At 45.8% G+C, this 20077-nt stretch overlaps 1 protein-coding gene across 2 annotated transcripts in view; it reads right to left on the minus strand.

The window, feature by feature from the left end:
• The window catches only part of LOC115479253 (organic solute transporter subunit alpha-like), a 55622-nt gene that overhangs the window by 4656 nt on the left and 30889 nt on the right, over positions 1–20077 (minus strand). For both annotated transcript variants that reach the window (XM_030217094.1, XM_030217095.1), the window contains exons 4-6: positions 14738–14811; positions 8844–9002; positions 2371–2482 (exon numbers count right to left, since the gene is read on the minus strand). In XM_030217094.1, coding sequence (XP_030072954.1) covers positions 2371–2482; positions 8844–9002; positions 14738–14811 — 345 coding nt within the window. The remainder of the gene's footprint in view (positions 1–2370; positions 2483–8843; positions 9003–14737; positions 14812–20077) is intronic.

Below are 20077 nucleotides of genomic sequence, written 5' to 3' on the forward strand. Positions count from 1 at the left end.
GGACTGTGGTGCCGGCGGCCTGAGAGGGAGGCGACAGTGGTAGAGGCGGCCGGCCTTGCCCTGGGCCCGGCTTAGTCTCTCGGCAGCCCTGGAGGACGGTAGATGTAACACCAAAGTGTCTCAGCCGCCTTACATTACTAAGATTAGGAAAAACTATCAAGGGCAGCATGTATTGTGGTGCTATTTCGTGCAATATCTTAAAAATAGTTGTACAGGCTTTAAAGGAGACTCTAGTCTGAACCGGCAACCAATTTGCTTTAACAGAATTCATTAAAACCTCTTTTTTTTATCTGGAGATTTTAGTCACTTTTTTTTGAGAGATGATACCAATCCTTGAGCTTCTACTACTACTATGAGACGGTCCCTAATCAACTTATCGTTTCTATAGCACCACTAGACGTACACAGTGCTGTACACTGAACATATGAGACGGTCCCTGCTTGACAGAGCTTACAATCTAAATCAAGACAGACAAACAGGACAAATAAGGGATAAGAGAATTACTGAAAACCATGAATAATCATCTAAACTTCCGAAAAAAAAAACCTAAAGACTCACTTTTTCAGAAAGGCTTACCCTGCAGAACTGACATAAACATCGAATAATGAAACACAACAATTAAACTAAGAAACGGACAACACTCAATCCCTTTCCACATGATCCCATTCTTGCAAACTGCATGGGACAATCCACACCAAATCTAATTAATTGTACTTCTACAGTGTATTTGTCCGCCGGAGTCTGTACTCACCTCTCCGGAACTTTGTAAGCCACATTGAGGCTACAAATATGTGGGGACATGTGGGATACAAATGTAACAAATAAATACCATAAATAAAACATGGGTACTGAACAACTGAATAGGGGTTAGGAGTTAAAAGCAGCCTCACAAAAAGTGGGCTTTTAGTCTAAATTTGAAGACGACCAGAGATGGAGCTTGACGTACCGGCTCAGGAAGTCTATTCCAGGCATATGGTGCAGCAAGATAAAAGGAACGGAGTCTGGAGTTAGCAGTGGAGGAGAAGGGTACAGATAAGAGCATTGGCGCCGACTCCGTAGGTGCTGTGGGTGCTCGAGCACCCCTAATATTTCCCCGCCGGAACCGGAAGTTCCCCAGGAGCCAGCCCGCTGCCCAATCTCTTCTCCCACTCCCACAACAGTCCTTCGCCTGCCCCTCGCCTTCCTGCATGCCGCCCATAACTTAAAAGTCATCTTACCGGGGTCCCGGCGGCAGCAGTGGTGAAAGGCGAGCTACTCTTTGGGATTCCACACGGAACCTTGCTACTCTTTGTCCTTATCCCTTATTTGTCCTGTTTATCCTGTTTGACTCTTCTCTCTCCTTCTCTGCTCATATCCAGCAGATCGCCAAGACCTGTCGTTTCTTTCTTTACAACATCCGTAAAATCCGCCCCTTTCTTTCCGAGCACTCTACCAAAACCCTCATCCACACCCTTGTCACCTCTCGTTTGGGCTACTGCAATCTGCTTCTTGCTGGCCTCCCACTTAGTCACCTCTCCCCTCTCCAGTCGGTTCAAAACTCTGTTGCCCGTCTTGTCTTCCGCCAGGGTCGCTTTACTCATACTACCCCTCTCCTCAAGACCCTTCACTGGCTCCCTATCCGTTTTTGCATCCTGTTCAAACTTCTTCTACTAACCTATAAATGTACTCACTCTGCTGCTCCCCAGTATCTCTCCACACTCGTCCTTCCCTACACCCCTTCCCGTGCACTCCGTTCCCTGGATAAATCCTTCTTATCTGTTCCCTTCTCCGCTACTGCCAACTCCAGACTTCGCTCCTTCTGTCTCGCTGCGCCCTATGCCTGGAATAGACTTCCTGAGCCCCTACGTCTTGCCCCATCCTTGGCCACCTTTAAATCTAAACTGAAAGCCCACCTCTTTAACATTGCTTTTGACTTGTAACCACTTGTATCTACTCGCCTCCACCTACCCTCCTCTCCTCTTTCCTCTACACATTAATTGATTTGTTTGCTTTATTTTTTGTCTACTAGATTGTAAGCTCTTTGAGCAGGGAATGTCTTTCTTCTATGTTTGTGCAGTGCTGCATACACTTTGTAGCGCTATAGAAATGCTAAATAGTAGTAGTAGTAGTAGTATTAGATTGTAAGCTCTGTCGAGCAGGAACTGCTGCATACGTCTAGTAGCGCTATAGAAATGATAAGTAGTAGTAGTCTGTAGGATTCCAAAATCTTTGCTAGTGTTTGAGATTCTGTACAGAATCTTGCTATGCTTTGGGATTCTAGAATCTTGCTACATTTAAGCACATTTTCGGTTGAAAACATAAGTACCTGTCTAACTGAAGTGCCGAGCCACTGTTTGAAAATTCATCCCAAAGAAAAGCTTCCATACTCACATCTTCTACATCAAAGGACCCATCTGACCACAACATTATGCCGATAAAGGTAAACACTGGCTTCAGAAAAACGAGCTGGCAAACTCCAAGGATAAATATATTCAACTTTCGCCTGCAAACAGTAAAAATGAATTATGTACACAAATAGTAACGTGGAGGGACATAATCGAAAGAGACACCCAAATTTTGTAGAGGACGTCCTCGCAAAACGTCCCAATGGAGGGGCGGGGAAACCCATATTATCAAAACAAGATGGATGTCCATCTTTCATTTCGATAATACGGTCAGGGACGCCCAAATCTCAAAATTTAGGTCAACCTCTGAGATGGTCGTCCTTAGAGATGGTTGTCCCCGGTTTTCGGCCATAATGGAAACCGAGGACGCCCATCTCAGAAACGACCAAATGCAAGCCCTTTGGTCATGGGAGAAGCCAGCATTCGTAGTGCACTGGTCCCCCTGACATGCCAGGACACCAACTTCATAAATTGCTCCCAGGTACATAGTTCCCTTACCTTGTGTGCTGAGCCCCCCAAAACCCAGTACCCACAACTGTACACCATTACCATAGACCTTATGGGTGAAGGGGGGCACCTAGATGTGGGTACAGTGGGTTTCTGGTGGGTTTTGGAGGGCTCGCTGTTTCCTCCACAAATGTAACAGGTAGGGAGGGGGATGGGCCTGGGTCCGCCTGCCTGAAGTGCACTGCACCCACTAAAACTGCTCCAGGGACCTGCATACTGCTGTCATGGACCTCAGTATGACATCTGAGGCTGGCAAAAAATATTTTTAAAGATGTTTTTTTTTTAATTTGTAGAAGTCTTTATTGAGTTTTGAGAAACATTACAGAAGCAAGTGAGTCACAGCCATAAACATAGGCAAAAAAAAAGGCCAAAATAGAACTATGCACTTTCAAATGAAAACAGAAACAAATACACAATCTATGTTTTTTGAGGGTGTGAGGGGGTTAGTGACCACTGGGGGAGTAAGGGGAGGTCATCCCTGATTCTCTCCAGAGGTCATCTGGTCATTTCGGCCACCTTTTTGATGCCTTGGTCATAAGAAAAACAGGACCAGGTAAAGTCGTCCAAGTGCTCGTCAGGGACGCCCTTTTTTTTCCATTATGGGTCGAGGACGTCCATGTGTTAGGCACGCCCAAGTCCTGCCTTCGCTACGCCTCAGATACGCCCCCTTGAACTTTGGCCATCCCTGCGACAGAAAGCAGTTGGGGATGTCCAAAACTGGTTTTCGATTATAACGATTTGGACGACCCTGGGAGAAGGACGCCCATCTTCTGATTTGTGTCGGCAGGTTAGACAGTTCATCCATTTAGCCATGCGGCTTTCAAAAGCACAATTTCCTCCAAAGAAGAAACTAAAGTGTTGTACCAAAAATTTGGAGCTTTAGGATTTAATCTCTCACTCTCCAATCTTAATTGAAATTTTATCTCCATGTGATCAGACCATGAGCCTGGTGAGATAACTTTTATCTCAAACAAAATCACAAGATAGATTCTTATCAATAAAAAGCAAATCTAAAATAGCACTGCCCTTATGAGTTGCAACTTCAACTATTTGTTTCCAACCTAATATGGCAGATGTAACAAAAAAATGATTAACTATTAGTGTCTACGTGCAAATTAAAATTTCCCAAAACAATCATTTTGGAACTTGAACAATTTAAAGCTGCTGAAAATTCAACCCAAGGGAAATAATTGCTATGTAACACACCTGGGGCTGCAAAACAGAGAATTATATTCATGATAGAAGAATTTAGTACAAGGAATTCAATTCCTTCCAATGCAGTACTGTCACGGTTGTGCCCATGTTTCATGCTCTCATTCATCTCGCCACCTGGTGGTCAGACCTGGTGGCTGCGATGGACTGTCTGTGTCCTGTTTCTCATGTTCCAGAAGTCATGCCGGTCCGGTCTGGATCTTCTAGCCTTCGAGACTGTCTTGGGATTTTTGGAACTTAGCAGCACCCTTACCTGGTGAACTCCCTTGTATGTTGCCTTTATTAAGTACCTGGGAATTCTCAGGCTTTGCCTTGGCAACAGAGGTCTTCAGTTATGTTCTTGTCCTTGTTGGTCTGTTGTGGTTCCTGCCCTGAAAGCTTTCTTTGCCTGTCTTAGACTCTGCTTGTTTCCTGGTTTATTCTACTATCTGCTGCCTGCCCAAGACTCTGCTTGTTTCCCGGTTTGTTCTACTGTCTGCTGCCTGCCCAAGACTCTGCTTGCTTCCTGGTTTATTTTTCTGATTGCTGCCTGCCCAAGACCCCGTTCGATTCCTGGTTTACTACTGATTGCTGCCAGCCTATAGACTCTGTTGGGTTCCTGGTTTCCCTTCTGCTTTGCTGCCTGCCGGTAAGACTCTGCTTGATTCATGGACTATTCTCTTGCTTTTGCTTAGTGCTTCTGTTCCAGTCCAGCTGCTCCAGTCCGGCCTGTGCCCGTCTGTCTGTGGTCTGCCTTGACTCCTGTTTGGGTGATTTGCTCCTCGGCAGTGGCCCAAAGGCTCACTTTTCCTCACCAGCATGACAAGTACAAGCTTTATTAAGAAATTAAACATCCTTAGCAATTACCATTGCCTCCCTCCTCCCTTCTCCTCATGTGACTGTGAAAAGGCTGTATACCGAAGAAAACATAATTGTTAACTACCACTGCCTCCTCTCTTACAAGTCATGGTTTGGTGGTACATATAATATCTGGATATTTCTCCTTAATAAAATCAAATAAAACAGCTATTTTATTTCTAATGGATCTTGCATTAGTCAATACAATATCAATAGTTTCCAGCGAAGGCTTAAAATCAGTTAAAGGGTGATAAACCTCTAGCTCTTTTCTCAAAAACAGCAGGATAAGACAACTCACCATATCTTACTCTACCTAGCCAACTAGCTCAGTAAAAGTAGCCATAACTACAAATCTAAACAACCCAAAAACAGGGGCCCTTTTACTAAGCCACGTACACGTGTCCTACACTTGTCCATTTTGAACTACCGCCCGGCTACTGCGTGGCCTGGGTGATAATCTCATTTTTTACATGTGTCCAATAAGCACGCTGGAAATTTTCCGGCACACAGCGCCAACCAGGTGGTAATCGGCATTGTAAGCGTGTAGACCATTACTACCCAGTTAACGCGTTAATAGGTGTCGGTAAGGTCTCAGGTCCAAAATGGACGTGCAGCAAAATCATTTTCAGCCAAAAAAAAGGCATTTTTTGCAGGCTCGCTGAAAAATGGACCTGCGCGTGTCCAATACGCGTGTGTACGCCAGCACAGGACATTTTTCGGTGCAGCGGACTCTGATGCTGGGGAACTGAGTTCAATTCCCACTGCAGCTCCTTGTGACTCTGGGCAAGTCACTTAAGCCTCCATTGCCCCTGGTACAAAATAAGTACCTGAATATATGTAAACCACTTTGAATGTAGTTGCAAAAACCTCAGAAAGGCGGTATATCAAGTCCCATTTCCCTTTCCCTTATGACATCACAATATAAGAAGTGAGCCAAGTATCGGGCAATCAAGCCATTGTGACATCACTGATGAGGTTGGCTCTTATTGGTGGAATGAGTTGAGGCGTAGCCTAGTGGTTAGTGCAGTGGACTTTGACCCTGGGGAACTGAGTTCAATTCCCACTGCAGCTCCTTGTGACTCTGGGCAAGTCACTTAACCCGCCATTGCCCCTGGTACAAAATAAGTACCTGAATATATGTAAACCACTTTGAATGTAGTTGCAAAAACCTCAGAAAGGCGGTATATCAAGTCCCATTTCCCTTTCCTTTATAATGTCCACCTGAAGACTAACCGGTTTATTAAGGCTTGAGTTGTTGACGATGAGTCCATGAAGTTTGTTTATTCCATACTTGATAATTCTGCCTTTCTGTAGATACAGTCAAAGCGGTTTACTTATACTACTTTTTGCAGGTATTTGATCTCATGACTCAATAAACTGGCCGTTTTGTAAGGTGCCCACCTAGCCCCTTTGCTGATGAAGGTGCTGAAACAGTCCTCTCGCAGTACAGCCCATTTTCAGTGCAGGCCATCCTGTCCTTCCTACAAGCCTTATCCATGTACTGTATCTCTTATGAAGAGAAAATGCAAACGGGGGTCTTTGGGCTCTATTGTACTATAATGCCCAAGATGATGCTTAGTCTAGTAATAATCTTGCTTGTTGAGCACCTGTGGTATAACCTGGAGCTGGATTTTCTGAACTCATCTGTAAACTTCTAAGGGCCCCTTTTACCAAGCTGCGGCAAAAGGGGGTCTGCGCTGGGTTCAGCACGTGTTTTTTGATGCCCACCAAGGCCCCCTTTTACTGCGGCAGGTAAAATGTAGGTCTTTCTTTTCTTGAGGAAATGCTCGTGCGACACATGAAGCACTTGCCGTGCGTCCATTTTTTGTTGGGGGGGGGCCTTACCGCCACTCATTGAGGTGCCGCTAAGGGCTCCCGCGTTAACCTAGCGGTATCCAGGCAATGCATGGCACTGCCCGTTTACCGCCGGGTACACACTGACGCTACAAAAATGAAAATATTTTTGTAGCAGCAGATATGGCAGTGCGCTGGGAGTAGCCCGGTGCTACTTCCTTTTTAGTGAGTGCTAAGCCTGCACTGGACTTACCGCCTGATTTGTAAAAGCACCCCCCAAGATTTTTTTTCTCCACAAATACAGAATAGGAGAAAGTGTTAGTGAATCAGCACATGTATGGGATCACCTGATTCTCAGATGCTATCTAAAAACATCTGGGAACAGACCATTGAAATTAGCCTCCTTTAGAAGTTGGAAATCTGCACTAGAATCATGGTGTGGATCAGGGGCTTAGCCAGACACCTAATTTTGGGTGGGCCTGGGCCCAAGATGGGTGGGCAGAAGAACTCCGCCTTGTCCCACAAGTGATTAGGTCTCTCCCTCTCTTGCCTACATGTCATATGGTCTCTCAAATATCCCCCCGCCCCCGCATACCCTTTAAATAGAATTTCACCGGCAGCAAGCAGCAACTAATACACACTGCTCATGCCGGCCCCACAGCCTTCCCTCTGATGCAACTTCCTGTTCCTCATAGGCGGGGCTACGTCAGAGGGAAGGCTGTGGGGCTGGTGTGAGCAGTATGTATCAGTCGCTACTTGCTACAGGTGAAGATCTATTTACAAGGTATGCAGGAGGGACAGTTGTTGGGAGTTTTCGGCTGGTGGGGCTTGGGAAGAATGCCTGCCAGCCACATCATAGGTGTACTGCTACTGGGTGTGACTCCCAAAGTTTCTCTTCCAATTTAAATAGCAGAGCTGGCAGTGCTAATAGCAAACTGTTCTACGATGGACTGTTATCAACACTCTGCTGCTCCATGTTACTGTGGACCCTAATGTCACTAGCGAGAGCCATGCTGTAATCGCTCAGAAGATGATGGCAGATAAAAACAGAAATGCTCCATCCAGTTTCTACTCTGGGTCAATTAGCACATAAATTCCCATATACAAGCAACCCAATGCTGCCTCATCCACCCCACCAACATGCCTTTTACTTGATCTCTCAACCCGTACATACCACTGCCCTCCATATCTGTCCCAAGTGTGCCCTGAATCTGTTACAGTGGCGAACTCCATCACTTCTGCTAATGGGCTGTCATATTCAACTTTCTTTCATACAAGGTGAGTACTTTAGCCCACACTCAGGCTACCAAGTTTTGCCATAATTCCCACAGCCAGCAAAATTTCTGAGACTTATATCCAAAACAATCTGTATCCCTGTGTCCCATGGCTGAGGGGGAGATATGATTGAGGTCTATAAAATACTGAGTGGAGTGGAACACGTAGACTTAAATTGCTTGTTTACCATTTCCAAAAATACTAGGACTAGGGGGCATGCAAGTAGTAAATTTAACATGAACTGGAGAAACTATTTCGTCATACTACATGTAATTAAACTGTGGAATTTGTTACCAGAGGGTGCACACAATGAAGCTACAAAATAGTAAATTCAAAACAAATTTGAGAAAATATTTCTTCACTGAATGTGTAATTAAACTCTGGAATTTGTTGCCAGAGAATGTGGCAAAAGTGGTTAGCTTAGCAGGGTTTAAATAAAAGGCTTGGCTACTTTCCGGTAAGCAAACTCCATAAGCCATTATTAAGACGGACTTGGGAAAATCCACTGCTTATTTCTAGGAAGTGTGAGCTGCTCCACTGACAGTTTGTTGTGTATGGTTCAAATTATAAGTGGTGGAGGGTTGCCATTTTTTGTTATATTTTTTTATTATTTCTAGGATAGGCAGCATAAAATCCGTTTTACTCTTTTTGAGATCCTGCCAGGTGCTTGTGAATTGGCCACTGTTGGAAATGGGATACTGGGCTCGATGGACTTTGGCCTATCCCAGTAGGGCAACACTTATGTTCTTATCATGTCTATCTCTAAACCTTCTTGCACTCATTTTAGACATAGATTTCCCCCTTTTTAAGACAATGAAATTCATAAGCTCTTACATGGTCATTTTCATGCGAGGTAAGCAGGGGCAACAGCAGCAGCAGGGACCAGTACTGATCACCATGGCCTTGTTTTGTAGGGTTTTCACCAGTGCTTCTTTTCCACCAAAGCCCTGGATCATCACCATCAGTATCAGATAGAAGTGAAAGGAGAAATAGCTAAAAAAAGAAACAAAAGAGAGAGAGAATATCTGAATGAGGAACACGGAACAGGACAGACAGGGCTTGATTTTATAACCAGGCGTCTAGGTGAGAAGTCCAAACAGGAGTCTGTTTTAAAAACCCAACGTAGGTGCTGATGTGTCCTTTACAAAACAGGTTCCCGGATTCAGCTCTGATACCACACAAACACCGATGAACAGGGACGGCCCAAGGCAAGATGCTGCCTGAGGCAGGACTGAGATCCTGGCCCCGCCCCACGTTCTGGCACCTCCCCTCTTCCTTCCTCCACCCCGTTCCCCGAGTTTACCTTTTTTTTTCTCCATTTTCCAAAAGAAGGCGGCAGCGATTTCCATACGCGGCCCTGCCCTCTTCTCTACTGTGGCCGCCTCTGAGGAGCCAACACCACCAACTCCAAGCTCCGCCCTTTCTGCCTCGCCTCAACCCACGCATGGAACAAACTCCCCGAGCCCATACGTCAGGCCCCCTCCCTCCCCATCTTCAAATCTCTGCTTAAAGCCCACCTCTTCAATGTCGCTTTCGGCAACTAACCTCTACACCTCTACCCAGGAAAGCTAGACTGCCCCAACTTGACATTTCGTTCTTTAGATTGTAAGCTCATTTGAGCAGGGACCGTCCTTTTTGTTTATTTTGTACAGCGCTGTGTAACCCTAGTAGCGCTCTAGAAATGTTAAGTAGTAGTAGTAGTAGTGAAATAAGCAGCAATAAAGAGAAGAGGTGGGTGCCGGTGGCAGGGCAGCGTATGGGAATCGCCTGCTGCCACCAACTTTTAAAAAAATGTAAAAAGAAGGTAAACTCGGGGAACGGGGTGAAGGAAGGAAGGGGGAGCTGCTGCTCCCGGAAGAGTGCCACCTGAGGCCCCCGCTTCAGGTCGGGCAGCCCCTGCTGACGCACAATCTTATACCCAGACTGTAGTGGCCTCAAGTACAAATCAATTTACGCCGCCAACTTTACATATCTAGGCACTCAATTATGGAATGCTGTACCCAAAGAAGTAAAATCTACACAGAACTACCTAAATTTCCGAAAATGATTGAAATCAGTATTGTTTAAGAAGGCTTATTCCCCAGGTTTAACCTAACTTGAATTAACTATTACTATACATTCAGATCCAAGGACAATAATTACCTGTCACTATCACTTGCCTTTTGATGCTTAAATTGATATTTTATATCTTATTCTACTACTACTACTACTACTACTTAACATTTCTAGAGCGCTACTAGGGTTACACAGCGCTGTACAAATTAACAATTAAGGACGGTCCCTGCTCAGAAGAGCTTACAATCTAAAGGACGAAATGTCAAGTTGGGGTAGTTAAGATTTCCTGAGAAGAGGTGTAGTGATTAGGTGCCGAAGGCGACATTGAAGAGGTGGGCTTTGAGCAAGGATTTGAAGATGGGCAGGGAGGGGTCCTGGCGTATGGGCTCAGGGAGTTTATTCCAAGCATGGGGTGAGGCGAGACAGAAAGGCGGAGCCTGGAGTTGGAGGTGGTGGAGAAGGGTACTGAAGGGAGGGATTTGTCTTGAGAGCAGAGGTTACGGGTAGGAACGTAAGGGGAGATGAGGGTAGAGAAGTAAGGAGGGGCCGCAGATCGAGTGCATTTGTAGGTGAGTAGGAGAAGCTTGAACTGTATGCGGTACCTGATCGGGAGCCAGTGGAGTGACTTGAGGAGAGGGGTGATATGAGTATATCGGTTAAGGCGGAAGATAAGACGTGCGGCAGAGTTCTGGATGGACTGAAGAGGGGATAGATGGCTACATGGGAGGCCGGTCAGGAGTAGGTTGCAGTAGTCAATTTGTATAATTGTTTTTCTTGTGCTGTCGCTTGCACTACAGACTTTGTAAGTCACTTTGAGCCTGCGATCAGTGGGAAAATATGCGATATAAATGTAATAATAAATAAATACTGCTCTGAAGATGTAAATATGTGTGTATGTGTGTGTACATGCGTGTGTACATGCATGCACTATGCGTATTCATGCACATTTTATAAAATATACGCAAGCTTCTCTCCGCACACTTCAAACTACTCCCCAGGAATGTCTACTCCCAGACAGTGGCAGATAGCCCAACTGTTTCCCCGCAGTCCACTCTGAACCCGGATATTCAATGCCGGGCTTTTTCCAGTGACCAGCATTGAATATCCAGGGGGTTTTCGGCTGAGTATAACTGGCTATGTCAATATTCAGATATAGCCGGTGATCTTTAAACTAGCCAAAGATATGCCAGGGTTTGATGTGGCCAAACATGACCTGCCAAACCCAGTTTCAAAATCGGCAGATAGCCAGTTCTATGGCATGATATAACCGGTTACCCGCCGGTCACCAATCACAGATATTCAACTAGCCAGTTATCCCCCGCTGAATATCGATTAAGGGAGGTTGTCCCCTTAATTCCCCTTACTTTTTCCACCCAAAATTCGATTGTGCCAAATAATTTCAAGTTCTCTGCATAATTGGAAGCAGATAGGCATGTAAATTTCCAAAATGGTGAACACAGTCGCCCGTGTGCTGGTAGTTACATGTCTAGCTTTTGAAATACCAACAGACACATGTAAATATCAACATTTAGACATCTTAAGTTGCCAAATTGCTGCCATTGATGTTTTAGACACCTAAATAGATGCTCCCGTCACAAGTAGCCAATATAACACACGTCCATCCTGCGTGTATTTAAGAAAAGGCTCCACATCAGTGGATCCTTTTCTCAAATACTGTCAGACATTGACATATACCGCCAGTGCATTTATTCTAGCAAAGAAAGGTGCCGGTACTCAAATGCCAGGCCACCCTTCAGGTGATCACTGAGAGACCCCACCCCACAATAGCCAGGCCCCCTGCAACCAGTCACAGAATCTATGACCAGGCAGAATTGGTGTGTAGAGCCTGAGCTCTCATTAAAACTTGGGGTCCAGCCCTGTGTACCGCCCTGGATGTCTCAGTTCCAGTTTCTACGTTCTATGTAAAACGGGGCTTCACATGTCACCAGTGAGCGTGTTCTGGTGAACACAATTGGTTTGAGTTCAACTCTGTGAAGTTGTAGCTCACCAAGGAAATAGGGCCATTAATGATTGCAAAACATATAAATATACCATCAAGAATCAGAAAAAAATTAGATGCATTAAAATCAGTTTGAACAGGGAATATAATAAAAAAAATTGATAAATGTGTTAAAGATCCCCATTTTTGTAGCTAACTTGCAGAGAAAACCATGATAGGATAAACTGAAGGAGTTTTAGTGCAGCACAAACTCAAAATCCTAGCAAAAAGAACAATACTGTGATTATAGACATCCTTTTTCTTACAACATCTCTCTTCAAAATAATCATTTGTAAAAGAGACATTTTAAGAGCGTGTTTATGTAAATATGTAAAAATGCACAGGGGGAGGGGGTGAGGCGGGAAGACGATATTCACATATATAAATATCCAGATAAGTTATCTGGATACCTTTTAAGTGGAGTTTAAACAGGCCTATATGCATAAATTGGATTACTGAATATGCAGTGCTAAACTTATGTTTTCAGTTTAAAGTTAGGACTGTAATTTTTGCAGTTCACTTACACAGATAAAGTTATCCAGATCGTGTTTTAATAGTTTCACTACTTGTATAACTTTTGGCCCTGCCACTAGATGCCCCCTGGTTCCTGATCTGCTGATGACGATAAAGTTTAGCTACATATCGACTTCAACAGAGAAAAACTGCACATTTTAAAAGTAAAAAGCGACTCCCCAAGGGGATAAAACAGAATCTTTAGATTTGACAACATTTCTAGAATCTTCTGAAACTGAGCAAGTGCAAGCAGCTACTCTGATAGCAACCGTGGTCTTAAATCCTGACAAGCAATGGCTCTTTCGTTTATTTTTTTAAGAATAGAGCTAAACTCTTTCTGGGATTATGTATAAATATGTTTCCTGATATTTCAAAAGAAAAGACGAAGACAATTTTTGTTGCTGAAACCTGCTATTCTCCAACTGGGAGGTTTCCTTGTAAATGCGTTATTCGTTATAAATCCTCTAAATACGTTTTCCTGGATCCTTCTCAATTGACATCTTTCATATCTTCTAAAAGAACGGAAGGAGTTTAAGTTTCTAATTTATTTTGTCCTAGCTAGGTGCTGACTAAACCTTTAATTTTTTTTTTCTTTGTATTTCCTGTATAATGTAACTTGGATCCATATTATGTTGGACTTGAGTGTTATAAACTACCTATACAGGGGTGATATGATACAGACGTTCAAATATTTGAAAGGTATTAATCCGCAAACTAACCTTTTCCGGAGATGGGAAGGCGATAGAACTAGAGGACATGAAATGAGATTGAAGGGGGGCAGACTCAAGAAGAATGTCAGGAAGTATTTTTTCACGGAGAGAGTAGTGGATGCTTGGAATGCCCTCCCGCGGGAGGTGGTGGAAATGAAAACGGTAACGGAATTCAAACATGCGTGGGATAAGCATAAAGGAATCCTGTGCCGAAGGAATGGATCCTCAGGAGCTTAGTCAAGATCGAGAGGCGGGGCTGGTGGTTGGGAGGCGGGGATAGTGCTGGGCAGACTTATACAGTCTGTGCCAGAGCCGGTGGTGGGAAGCGGGACTGGTGGTTGGGAGGCGGGGATAGTGCTGGGCAGACTTGTATGGTCTGTGCCAGAGCCGGTGGTTGGTAGGCAAGGATAGAGCTGGGCAGACTTATACGGTCTGTGCCAGAGCCAGTGGTTGGGAGGTGGGGATAGTGCTGGGCAGACTTATACGGTCTGTGCCAGAGCCGGTGGTGGGAAGCGGGACTGGTGGTTGGGAGGCGGGGATAGTGCTGGACAGACTTGTACGGTCTGTGCCAGAGCCGGTGGTTGGGAGGCGGGGCTGGTGGTTGGGAGGTGAGGATAGTGCTGAGCAGACTTATATGGTCTGTGCCAGAGCCGGTGGTGGGAGGCGTGGCTGATGGTTGGGAGGCGGGGATAGTAATGGGCAGACTTATACGGTCTGTGCCAGAGCCGGTGGTGGGAGGCGGGGCTGGTGGTTGGGAGGCGGGGATAGTGCTGAGCAGACTTATACGGTCTGTGCCAGAGCCGGTGGTGGGAGGCGGGGCTGGTGGTTGGGAGGCGGGGATAGTGCTGAGCAGACTTGTACAGTCTGTGCCCTGAAGAGCACAGGTACAAATCAAGGTAAGGTATACACAAAAAGTAGCACATTTGAGTTATCTTGTTGGGCAGACTGGATGGACCGTGCAGGTCTTTTTTCTGCCGTCATCTACTATGTTACTATATGTTACTATGTTACCTTATTTACCTAGAAATTCTAAACTGTTATAACACTTTCTGTATCAAGAGTGTAACCTTGAAAAAGTTGAAAATTTTTGAAAATTACAGTAAAAAGCACTTCTGCGGGTATCACTCAAGGGATTTTGAATATCACCCTAGGGTTATAATTACATTATAATTTACATTATTAAAGCTCTCTGAGCACATGATGATCTTTTGACCTACAGATTCTCGTAGGGCCTCCGGTGCCACTGAACAAGCAGAAACTGGGTAAAAGTCATGGGGAACCGGAAACTCGTGATAAATTACAGAAATACTACAGATCATACAGAAAATCCCCATCTCATGGTTTTCACAATCTTCATCACCCAAGCCCAGGCCCTCAATATGATGCTTTGTGCGTTTCTGTAGTCCTTGCTTGCAGAATTAGACACAACATGATCTGGTACTGTTACTTACGTAGCAACGAACATATCCACAAACATCATGGATCGAGGGAACCACAGCCCAAAGCAGCAGAAAACAGAGACGACCTGGGAAAGGAAGAAAGGAACAGATGGTTAGAGTTTTCTCAGGAGGAGAAACTTCACAAAGGGCCTTTCTCCACCAAAGGCAGGGGCAGTGGAACACCTCTTTGGTTGGAGGGACCAAATAAACCAAGCTTCAGCCTCTCCCTCCTCCCTCCCCAGATCTCTAGTTGGTGATGCTATGTTGGGAATAAATTGGTAGGGCCTTAGCCCCAGTGTCCCAACCCATTCTGCTGTCTATGGAACGTGGAGGGGCGTTTTCGATATGACGTCCAAGTCTGACTTTAGACGTCTTGCACAAAACGTCCAAAATCTGAATAAGAAAGAAGTTTATTTTCCAAAAAGAAAAATGTCTATCTTTTGTTTTTGAAAATACTTTTTCTAAAAAGGTTTTGTGCTCTGGACTTTTTTTTTTTGGGTCCATAAAAAAAAAAAGTCCAAGTGAAAAATGTAGAAACTCAAGCCATTGGATTGTAGGAGGGGCCAACATTTTTAGAAGACTGGTCTCCCAGACATCCCAGGAGATAAATGGGGCACCTTAGGGATCACTGCAGTGGACTTCAAAAAACATGTTCCCAGGTACACATCTCACCATTGCTCCCTTATCTTGTCTGCTGAGCCCCCCAAAACCCCCTGCTTACAACTGTACTCCACTACAATAGCCCTTATGGGTGAAGGGGGCACCTATATGTGGGTACAGTGGGTTTCTGGTGAGTTTTGGAAGACTCACAGTTTCCTCCACAAATGTGACAGGTAGAGGGAGGTAGGGACCAGAGTCCCCCACGCCATGGTGCACTGCACTGACCACTAAACTACTCCAGGGACCTGCATGCTGCCCTCATAGACCTGGCTCTAACATATGAGGCTGTTATTGAGGCTGGGAAGTCATATTTTTATTCACATTTTTGGGGGGTGGTCAGTGACCACTGGGGGAGGTATTGGGAGGGTCACCCCTGAATCGCTAAAGTGGTCATCTGGTCATTTAGGACTCCCTTTTGTGCCTTATTCATTATAAAAACAGGTCTAACTCAAAATGCCTTAGTTTTAGTCCTGGATGGTTTTGTTTTGTTTCATTATGGCTGAAAAACATCCAAGGGTTAGGAACGCCCAGATCCCACCTTTAACACGCCCCTGACATGCCCCCTTGTGATTTGAACGCTCTTCTGATGGACTTCATAGAAAAACGTCTGAAAATTGGTTTGGCAGATTTATGCCACTTTTGGTAGGGTTTTTTTTTGTTGTTGAAAGAAGTGTCTCTGATTCCAGCCTTAACCCTCCAATTCCTCCCCACTGGACTACAAAAGACAGGGAGAAAGAGACTATCGGCACTGTATGTGCCCTAATGCCATTAACGAGTGTTATTTTACCATAGCCTCCTATTTTATGGAATAAGACCAAGTTATTGACACAAATTAATGACGTTAGCACATGACAGTAACTCTAGGTATTGTAAGGGGTTGCTGAGAGGACGACCTCGAGGAAAGCGAGAGCAGCCCAGGAAGGAGCTAAAGAGGCAGGCACACATCCCTTATAGGTGAGAAGCTCACCCCCTGGTGGGTAAGAGATTGATTAGAATGAGGAGTAAGGCTAGGGACTACCATCCCCACAATGCACCTGACCCAATACAGGACTCACAGGAAGTGGAGGGGGAGGGGCAGGATTGGGAGATGGTTTCCAATCAGGGGATTGAGGAGCAGCTGAGAGAGCCCTGGGTGGAGGAGGAAGAGATAGCATGGGATAAAATGGAAGAGGCAGAAAGGAGTAAGGAGGAGAGTATGGAGGTGTCTGCATTCGCCCAGGCTTCCGGTGTTAAGGTGAGGGGTTTACTGGCTGCTGTATTTCCTCAACTGATTAAAATTGGAAGGAGAGAATTGAGGCAGCTGGGAAAGAATCTGTGGCAGTGAGTAACCCAGAGCGTTAAAGGAGCAGGAAAGTAAAACTGTATGTTGGAATGAACTTTTGATCAGCAGGACAACTGGTAGCTACCTGAAGAGGGATAAGGTGGCATTAAAGTGTAATGAACGATATTCAGCAAGGTTTGAGATGAACCTCAATTGGGCATTGTGAATGTGAACAAATGTCAATGACTTGAGATGAGGCAGTATCAAGCGCTGTGGAAATGGTGATAACTGAGCTGTGGAAAATAAAATCAAATTTCCTTTTTATGAAATGATGGGAGTTGCTGGTCCTTTGTTAGAATACCACTTAAGTGCAACCTCAGGGAGCACCTAAACTGAGGGAGACATGGATGTGTGAGGCAGGAGCTGAGAGGCAGCAGGTGCCAGAGGAAACAGGAGCCCGCATTGAAGCATTCCCACTAAGCAGGGTTGACCTGGGCCAAAGAGTGGAAGGGAGACCTGCTGATTGGTATATGTTTGTTGTAAACAGCTGAGTCGAACTCTGTCTAAAAAAAAAAGTGGTGTGATATACAGGCCTCCTTCACAGTCAGAAGAAACGGACAGATAGCTATGAAAGGGGAAGTACTATTAATAGGTGATTTTAATATGCTGGATGTTGATTGAGGCGTCCCTGCAGCAGGGTCAACTAGAAGCAAGGGGACCTTGGATTCGCTACCGGAAGAAATGTTCCAGCAATTGGTACTGGAGCCCAAGCGGGATGGAGCTATTCGGGACCTGGTGCTTACAAACGGGGAGAGTATTTCCAATATTAGGGGGGGGGGGGGGTGATCATTTGGCATCTAGTGATACCGGATGGTGTGGGTCAATATTATGGCACAGGAAGAGAGGGCTTATTCAAGGTTCAAGGTTCTAGACTTCAAAAGACGTCACTTTGTCAAGATGGGGGAATATCTCAAGGAAGGTTGTTAGTTGGATGGGAACAGAAGTGAGCAAACCTGAAAGTAGCTATTTTAAAGGCGACAAAATATGCATAAAAATATGTGGAAAAGAAGGCTGCTTTGGTTCTCTAATGTACTAGCTGAAAAGGTAAGGGAAAGAAGGTTAGCCTTCAAGAGATCTTAGAAAGAGGAAAGACAGGCAAAAATACCTGTAAAAGCTAAGAGAAGCTGGAAAAGCTGTCAGGAAAGCACAGATACAAATGGAGGAAAAGAGAGCCAATAAAGTAAAAGACATTTTTTTAGCTATGTAAGTGATAGGAGGAAGTGCCAAAATGGCATTGTGAGGCTCAAGGATGAACATAACATAGTAACATAGTAGATGACAGCAGAAAAAGACCCGCACGGTCCATCCAGTCTGCCCAACAAGATAACTCATATGTGTTAACTTTTGTGTATACCCTACTTTGATTTGTACCTGTCTTTTTCAGGGCACAGACCGTATAAGTCTGCCCAGCACTATCCCCGCCTCCCAACCACCAGCCCCGCCTCCCACCACCAGCTCTGGCACAGACCGTATAAGTCTGCCCAGCACTATCCCCGCCTCCCAACCACCAGCCCCGCCTCCCACCACCAGCTCTGGCACAGACCGTATAAGTCTGCCTAGCACTATCCCCGCCTCCCAACCACCAGCCCCGCCTCCCACCACCAGCTCTGGCACAGACCGTATAAGTCTGCCCAGCACTATCCCCACCTCCCAACCACCAACTCCGCCTCCCAACCACCAGCCTCGCTCCCACCATTGGTTCTGGCACAGACCGTATAAGTCTGCCCAGCACTATCCCCGCCTCCCAACCACCAGCCCCGCTTCCCAACCACCGGCTCTGGCACAGACCATATAAGTCTGCCCAGCACTATCCCCACCTCCCAACCACCAGCTCCGCCTCCCAACCACCAGCCCTGCTCCCACCACTGGCTCTGGCACAGACCGTATAAGTCTGCCCAGCACTATCCCCGTCTCCCACCACCGGCTCTGGCACAGAACGTATAAGTCTGCCCAGCACTATCCCCGCCTCCCAACCACCAGCCCCGCCTCCCAACCACCGGCTCTGGCACAGACCGTATAAGTCTGCCCAGCACTATCCCCACCTCCCAACCACCAACTCCGCCTCCCAACCACCAGCCTCGCTCCCACCACTGGTTCTGGCACAGACCGTATAAGTCTGCCCAGCACTATCCCCGCCTCCCAACCACCAGCCCCGCTTCCCAACCACCGGCTCTGGCACAGACCATATAAGTCTGCCCAGCACTATCCCCACCTCCCAACCACCAGCTCCGCCTCCCAACCACCAGCCCTGCTCCCACCACTGGCTCTAGCACAGACCGTTTAAGTCTGCCCAGCACTTTCCCCGCCTCCCAACCACCAGCCTCGCCTCCCACCACTGGCTCTGCCACCCGATCTCGACTAAGCTCCTAAGGATCCATTCCTTCTGCACAGGATTCCTTTATGCTTATCCCACGCATGTTTGAATTCCGTTACTGTTTTCATTTCCACCACCTCCCGCGGGAATATGTAGAAGTTGATAAAGATACAGCTGAACTGCTTAACAATTATTTCTGTTCTGTGTTCATAGTGAAAGGTCAGGGGGAAGACTGCAGAAAACAAATGCTAATGGAAATGGATGTGTGATAGACCAGGACCGATTCTCAAAAGACTTGTGTTCGTGAGGAGCTAGCTAAACTAAAAATAGACAAAGCGATGGGGCCTGATGGGATACATCCGAGGGTACTCAAGGACCTTTGTTCTAGAGGCTCCATGTCTAACCTTTTCAAAGCTTCCTTAAGAGTCTGGAGTGGTCCCGGAGGACTGGAGAAGGGCAGATGTGGTCCCTCTGCTCAAGAGCGGAAGTAAGGAGGAGGTTGGGAATCAGAGGTCTGTTAGCCTGACCTCAGTAGCAAGTAAGCTAATGGAAATGCTTCTAAAGCAGAGGATCGTGAAGTTTCTAGAATCAAATGTTCTGCAAGACCCAAGATAGCATGGTTTCACTAGAGGCAGGTCTTCTCAGACAAATCTGATTGATTTCTTTGACTGGATGACCAAACAGTTGGATATGGGAGGGATGCTAGATGTGGTGTACTTGGATTTTATCAAAGTTTTTTACATGGTTCCACCAGGGGCATAGCCAGACACCCAATATTGGGTGGGCCTTGGCCTAAGATGGGTGGGCAGAAGAACTCTGCCTTTTCCAACAAGTGATTTGGTTTCTTCCTCTCTCGCCTGCATGCCATATGGTCTATCAAACATCCCCCCCCTCTCCTGTATACCTTTTTAAATAACAGATTTTCACCAGCAGCGAGCAGCAACTAATACACATTGCTCATGTTGACCCCAAAGCCTTCCCTCTGATGCATCTTCCTGTTTCCGCATAGGCGGGAATACATCAGAGGGAAGGCTGTGGGGCCAAAGCAAGCAGTATG

This window comes from Microcaecilia unicolor, chromosome 10 (genome assembly GCF_901765095.1).
Source record: "Microcaecilia unicolor chromosome 10, aMicUni1.1, whole genome shotgun sequence".
Lineage (NCBI taxonomy): Eukaryota > Metazoa > Chordata > Amphibia > Gymnophiona > Siphonopidae > Microcaecilia > Microcaecilia unicolor.